The sequence below is a fragment of the Sinocyclocheilus anshuiensis genome, unplaced genomic scaffold (genome assembly GCF_001515605.1).
Source record: "Sinocyclocheilus anshuiensis isolate Anshui unplaced genomic scaffold, SAMN03320099.WGS_v1.1 scaffold446, whole genome shotgun sequence".
NCBI lineage: Eukaryota > Metazoa > Chordata > Actinopteri > Cypriniformes > Cyprinidae > Sinocyclocheilus > Sinocyclocheilus anshuiensis.
In genome coordinates, this window is record NW_015544247.1 from 3,452,864 (window position 1) to 3,460,593 (window position 7,730).

General features: G+C 34.8%; 1 protein-coding gene across 1 annotated transcript in view; it reads left to right on the top strand.

The window, feature by feature from the left end:
- The window catches only part of ywhaqb (tyrosine 3-monooxygenase/tryptophan 5-monooxygenase activation protein, theta polypeptide b), a 10,775-nt gene extending 3,924 nt beyond the window's left edge, over positions 1-6,851 (top strand). Inside the window, exons 3-6 of the mRNA XM_016498624.1 lie at positions 4,280-4,403; positions 5,916-6,079; positions 6,173-6,268; positions 6,675-6,851. Coding sequence (XP_016354110.1) covers positions 4,280-4,403; positions 5,916-6,079; positions 6,173-6,268; positions 6,675-6,734 — 444 coding nt within the window. The 3' untranslated portion in view covers positions 6,735-6,851. The remainder of the gene's footprint in view (positions 1-4,279; positions 4,404-5,915; positions 6,080-6,172; positions 6,269-6,674) is intronic.
- The last annotated feature ends 879 nt before the right edge of the window (positions 6,852-7,730 follow it).

Genomic DNA, 7,730 nt, shown 5'->3' on the forward strand with positions numbered 1-7,730 from the left:
GCCATCAGAGCAAGTGTAATTACTGCATTCACGCGCTCCTCGGATGCTCTCATTTCCCAAGTTGTGCTTTTAAGTCGGAATGTGAAAACAACATGGACACTCGCGTTACTACAAAGATGTGTTGGATTTGTATTATTAGAGCTTTCTAACTTGAGTTCACGTGCATTTTCTCAGTCGGGAGATTATAATAATAATTAAATGATTTTTCACGTACGGTGCCAGTGATGATGCTTCTTATGTCCGTTTCGGAGAACCAGAGGACAAATATTTCAATCGATCGCTCAGGCATGGCGACGGAATGTGAAAACAACATGGACACTCTCGTTACTACAAAGATGTGTTGGATCTGTATTATTAGAGCTTTCCGACTTGAGTTACGTGCATTTTCTCAGTCGGGAAATTATTTTTCACATGCGGTGCCAGTGATGATACTTCTTACGTCCGTTTCGGAGAACCAGAGGACAAATATTTAAATCGATCGCTCAGGCATGGCACCGAAATGAGGCACCGAAATCTGTGTTCTGATTCGGATCTAGTACATACTGGTTACATAGGTACCGGTGCCATATTGGTACCGGGTTTCGGTACCCAACCCTAATCACAATTAATTATTTTCCCCAAATAGTGCAGCCCTAGTCTGTAATAAATACTAATCTAAATCAGTATGCAAATGGATGTCTTTGCTCTTGAAATGATTTTTATTTTTTTTATTTTTTTGGCTTTTTGTTTGTTTAAACATACAATTTTGCTGAATTAATCACATTTTGAATATAAGCACAGATATGATTTGACCATATTTAAATGTATGTATCATATTAGTATATGTTCACCACATGTGTGTGTGTGTTACACATAACATGGTAGAGAATATGTCCTCTTTTCTGATGGAACAGCAGCCCAGTTTTGGCTCTCGCTGGAGATGAGGGTGTCTATATTAAGGGGAGCATGCACAGTCTTGCACAAGGACAGTCACCGTCTCATTATTTTTATATCTAGAATATGTAGTGATGAGTCCAATTTTAAGCCATGCAGTTTGTATTTAATAGCTTTATGTAAAGCAAACCTACCATGATCTAATTGGTATGATGTAAAAAGAGAAGTGTTTCCTGATAGACACTTCCCACAGAAGGAAGTGTTTGTTTATATAATCAAATCATGGCCCTGACTGTGATGAGATGATCAAAGTTCAGCAGTGGGTGTGTGTGAAGGTGCATTCAGGTGCAGTTTAGTAACGCTTTCCGAATGCCTGCTGGGTAATAGTGAGCTATGCAGTTCCTCATTCTCAATGCTTGTGCTACTGGTGGAATACTTTAGCCTTATCCACTCAGACACTTTGTTTCTTTAAATAAATGCAATAATGTTTAATGTTGCCTGAAGGAGGTTTGTTCTAAAAATGGATGTGGTTTATTTTCTCACAGAAAGAGCTGAAATGGTAGCTCTTATTGTGGTCTGTTCATAGAGAAGACCATAATTCATTACTATTAGACCATGTTTTATGGGTGTTGTATAGACAATTGCTTTATGTATTATTGTAGAACAATATTGTAAAATTCACTAATGTCTTATGTGGTGGTCAACCAATGTGTGTGTGTGTTTGTTTTTTCAATGGCAGATGCCAGTACTAGGGGTGATATCTAGGTGGCTTATATATGCATAATACAATTTAGTGACATCATGTGAGATATAGACAAAGTTGCAACCAATGTTAATTATATAATTTTTTTTATCAGTATTGGATAAAAATTGATCGGTATTGTTTGATATCGGATATTTCCTCTACTTCTACACATCTAACACTGTTATTAGTGTTTTAATCTTTAAACTACTACTAGGGCTGGACAATAATTCAATATCAATATGTATTGCGATATAATTTTTTTCAATAACGGTGATATGATTTTTAAACGAAGAAATGTATCGTGATATAAATTTTGGCCATATCGTCCAGCCCTAACTACTACTAATAATTTAAAAGTAATCTTTAGCAAATCTCATATGATTTTAGTGTTTCATTTTAATTTATTTAGACAAAATAGTATAGAATATTAAAGTCGTGCTGTAATCGCACAGTGACATTGTGATTAACAATTAACAAAATTCTAAAAAAAATAAATAAAAAGAGCTCTATTAACATGGCGCAATCAGTCATTCACAATAGTTAGAATGTAGATGGGCGAATTTCCGTTTCATGCCAACTTCGGCCATTTATCATTTATCTGCCAAATACAATTAAAAATGTATTGGTTTTATCGGTTTCTACCTGGACTTCCAAAAAGTGCTTCCTGTGGAAATAGAAAGCATTCACAATCAGTCGCTGTCTTTCTGGTAATTCAGTGGTGCTGTTAGCAGTGGTTTTGCTGTAGTCCAGTCTGAACCCATGTAAGTGCTGAACTGTGTTTGTGCAGTGAGTCATGGCTGTTTCTGGGCGCTGCTTTAGCGAGAACTCCAGCTTGATTTCTCAGCTCGTCTGTGATGGCTGAGGGTGTGTCTGTGACTCATCTCACTGTTGAATCTGCTCTGGGATCAAAGTTGTTCCACACCCCCACCTGTCCACACTGCCTGCCACATGCTGCCAGCTCTCATACTCTCAGTTGGGAGGATTACACTCACTGAACAAGGGTTTCCTGCACTTATCATTGATTTATATGAATGCATAAAGACATTCGCCTGTGTGTGTTCATGATCAACAACTAAAAATATTGTTGTATTGAGTCTGACCATAATTATCTCAAAATTTATTGTATAATATGGTGGATTTGTAACAAAACAAAAAAGCACTTTCACTGTAGCTGGGATGAATTTAGAAACATAACTTCTCAGAAAGGGTTTTAGCTTCCAGAATGTACAGAAATGACTGTTTGCACACTCAATCCTCACTGAAAAGTGATTTCTCTAAATTCTTCCCTTTTATAGAACCACCCATATTAAAGCTTAAACAAAGATGACTAGTTAATCTCACTTTTTTTTTAAACCCAGTCAGTTCAGTCGACCATCCTTAGTATATTTTATGGTTCAAAAGTTTGGGGTTAATGAGATTTTTTTTTTTTAAGTCTTCATGTTCAGCAAAACTCAAAAATACAGTTAAAACCGTAATATTGTGTCTCCAGTCTTCAGTGTCACATGATCCTTCAGAAATCATTCTGATATACTGATTTGATCAAACATTTCTTATTATATAACTATTGAAAGTCACAGTTGTGTTGCTTCATATTTTTGTGGAAATCGTGATCTATTTATTTTAGGATTCTTTGATGAATAGAATGTTCAAAAGAACATAAATGAAATAGAATCTTTTGTTATTACTTTTACTTTGAATAAGTGTTTTTAAAGTTGTTTTTTTCCCTCAGCTGTCCCTGAAAAGGTAATGCAAGTGCATCCACATAAATTAGGCTTGTCACAAAGATTGTTGACGAGATTTTGGGTTTGGATGCTCAATAGTGTGCTATTTTATGTGCATCTGCTTTTAGTCTTATCAGAAGCTTCTACTCTACATTTTTAGGCCAGCAATGGGATGTTTGAAAAACTGTACAATGGAAGTCAATTGGCTTTCATTGTAAGGCCAAAAACATGTCATGTTCCACAGAATAAAGTAAGTCATCCAGGGTGAGTAAATGTTGACACAATTTTTATTTTTGGGTGAACTATCCCTTTAATCACTGAGAGAGCAATAAAATATTGGACATCCTAGATTTGAGTAAACCTCTGCTGATCTGTTTCCTAATGATTTCTGTTGTAACGTGTTTGTGAGGTTTGTGAAGCAGAACGCTGTGAAGTGTAGGAGGATGGAGAGAAATATTAAGCTCTTGATGGTGTATTTTCTGACCTGTTCTTACCATAGCGTGGTAAGGAGTGGGTCATACCTTATGATGTTGTGTTGACCTTTCTGTGGTAATCTGTCTTATCCTTGGTGTGGTGGTTAATCTGGTATTTACTCGTGCCTTAAAGCTGTTGCTTTCACTGAAACAGATTACTGCTGAAGCAGTCTTAGACGGGTAGACGGATGCAGAGATGGAGAGCTTCAGCTAGGGGCTAGTCTCTGAGACAGAGATTAAGCTTAATCCTGGACTAAAATGAAGGAGGGAAATCCCCTAAAACTGCTTTGAGTCGGCATGGGAACGGCACTAACAGGAGGATGAGCTGATATTTAACCTGTATTTAAGGTCATTCTCCTAGTGGTTTGCATGTTTCTTGTGGCCTAAAGAAATGACATGAAAGTGTCTAAATGTGGACTTCAAGCTTTTCCACCGTTTAAATTCTTTCTTTTATTCTTCTTCTACAGGAGCTGCTGAACAAATATTTAATCCAGAATTCCACAAATCCTGAGAGCAAAGTCTTCTACTTGAAGATGAAGGGTGACTACTACAGATACCTTGCTGAAGTCGCTTCAGGAGACGACAAGAAAAGTAAGAATGCTTGACTGCTGGTTTTGTGGGTTTTACAAGCATTTCCGTAAAATGTAGGACTGGACTTTCCTAGGTATGACGTAACTGGAAACATCTAAACAAGGGGAAGTTTGTCTTGTGTCTGAGTATAGGCTGATCATTATCTGCTCAATAGAGATACTCATTCTCAGCAACACATTTTTTAACTTTTTTTTTTTTTTGGCTCATATTAGTAATTTCAAATTTATATTTTTTTGGATGACCTAGTTTTAGTAGTGTTTCTTTTTGTAGTTTTGTATCCCTGAAGTAAGGATTTTGTTTCGGCTGTCAACATATTCACTGGTCCCACCACAAAAAAAAAAACAATAAATCTTTTTTTTTTTTTTTAACATTTAAAAATGTATATACAATATTTATAGTATTATTTATTATATGTGACCCTGGACTTAAGTCGCTTGGGTATATTTGTAGCAATAGCCAAAAATACATTGTATGGGTCAAAATGATTGATTTTTCTTTTATGCCAAAAATCATTAGGACATTAAGTAAAGATCATGTTCCATAAAGATATTTTGTAAATTTCCTACTGTAAATATATCAAAACTTAATTTTTGATTAGTAATATGCATTGCTAAGCACTTAATTTGGACAACTTTAAAGGCGATTTTCTCAATATTTTGTTTTCTTTTGCACCCTCAGATTCCAGATTTTCAAATGGTTTCTCGGCCAAATATTGTCCTATCCTAACAAACCATACATCAATGCAAAGCTTATTTATTCAGCTTTGAGATGGTGTATAAATCTCAATTTCCAAAAAATTGACCCTTATGACTGGTTCTGTGGTCCATGGTCACATATTAGCTAACATTTTTTGTGCAAGTATTTATAATATTGATAGAAGTATTTATTTTTTAATTTAATATTTACAGATGCATCTCAATAAATTAGAATGTCATGGAAAAGTTCATTTATTTCAGTAATTCAACTCAAATTGTGCTGTATTCTAGTTTTTCGTTTTCTTCTTATTATTATTAGCTATTTATATGTGTAAGTTACATTTTAAACATGTATAATATTTGCATAACAATATTTATATTTATTGTAGTATTTATATTTATATATTTTTTGTTTTAATATATGTTTTTATTTGTTACAAAAGGTAGAAATTACAAAGCTAATGTAACTACCTGAATTCATCATAATTGCAATTTTGCTGATGAAGATGCAAAATATTTAAAATATTACACTGATTAATGACTATGAACCCATTCAAAATGATTCTCAAATTTTTCTTGCATTTTCGACATTCTCATTTATGTTAGCAAGCTAGATAATGTAATATTTAAATCACAATTTTCAACAACAGTTTAGCAAAAAAAATGGCAAGACAAATGCATGTACAACATCAGCGAATGCAAGATTTAGTAAAATCAGCACTGGCCTGAAACTTCACCACATTATTGAGTGCTTCTTCGACATTTTTGTACCCAATATGAATTGCGAGCCTAACCAAGTATTTTATTTTGTTTACAGCAACCATAGAGAACTCTCAGGATGCTTATGAGAAAGCATTAGAAATAAGCAAGACAGAGATGCAGCCCACACACCCCATACGTCTGGGTCTGGCCCTCAACTTTTCTGTCTTTTTCTACGAGATCCTTAACTCTCCAGAAAAGGCCTGCGCCCTTGCTAAACAGGTACTTTTTAAATGACCATGCTTGCAGTATATCTTGAATTTCATGATATATAAACTTTACATTTTTTACGAATGTGTTTTTGTACAAATTTAGGCATTTGATGAGGCCATAGCAGAGCTTGACACGCTGAATGAAGAGTCTTACAAAGACAGCACTCTTATCATGCAGCTGCTGAGAGACAACCTCACAGTAAGTAACGGCAGAGAAATTTCTTTTTCTCACAGGTGATTCGATTTTTGAGGGCAAAGATGACCAGTTATGGTTTGATATAGTGGTGTGATGTACTGTCAAAACAGAGAGATGCAATTTAAGAGATCAGTCAAGGAGAAAATGGCCATTGTTTTCAGTGTTGTTATCATTAACAAACTATTAGAAACAATATTAAAGCTAACTAAAATAATAACATTTCCAACAGAAATAAAAATATTTAGAAATGTGATTAAAGGTAGACATTAAATTTATAATGAAAACTGAAAATCTAAAAAGTTTGGCTAGTTGAAAATATTAATAAAAACTATAATAGTGTATAATTAACACTGTATATAAAATAATACTGAATGTGTTCTGACCATGTCATATTCTCCTCTTCCACCAGTTATGGACATCTGACAACGCACCAGATGAGGGAGAAGGAGGCGAGGGAGGAGAGAACTAGACCTCACGCTCCTTCAACAAAGAAAATGACCTTTTTACACATCTCCATTCCTTATCACTCCATGCCAGAATTCCTCCAGTAAAGATCAAACCCATGATTAATGAAGAGCTGTTCATGGAAAAAAAATAATAATTTAGTCTTTTCACAGTGCAGCTTTTGGACAAGAAAAGAAAGATATTTGGGGAGAAACCCTGTTCCTTAGTTTGTTTGTCTTGGCCTTCCATAATGTGCCGTTTCTGCTGTAGAAAAGTATGACAAGTGTCATTTTATACAAACATAATCTTAAAGTAATAGTTAATGGAAAATAAATGAATGAATAAATTAAAAGTAAGGACATGCATTTCATCACAGGTAAGTCTGAGACTAAAAAGTAATTGCAGGGATATTAAAAGCATTTAGATAACCATATACACCTACTGTATCTTGTACTTTAACACTCTTACCTGTTTCACCTCAGCACTACCACGGGTTGTGCACTTCCACTGAAACCAGTGGTCAGTCACGCTTTAGATAGTTCAATATGGAAATTTAAAAAAGACACTTGTTGAAATGGCGTATGTTTCAAGCTGCATTTCAGATTTTACTTGGAAATATTAGCATCTGCACTGATATGTATGTAGTATCTGACGGTCCTCAGTTTATAAACGGCTTAATAATATATTTACTGTTTTTCCACTTGATTTTGGCCTGTTTAGTGTTCCCTTTGCTTTTATTTTATGGAAATCGAAATCATCCATTGAAATTTAAACCATTTGTAAGACGACTTGGGGCATATTTGATTTGATTTGTTTAGTAATGCGGTGTTAAAAGTGAAACTGTTTGGTTAGCAGTACCTCACTAGCTTGCAGACCAATTCTGACACAATCTGTGGGACAGTTTGGTAATATGGTTTTGATGGTCACGTATAAACGACCCACTCTAGAAATGAGTTTCACATAAGGCATGTTATGAATGATAGAAACCAGGAACGAGTATCTTTCTGATTCTGACTGCTAG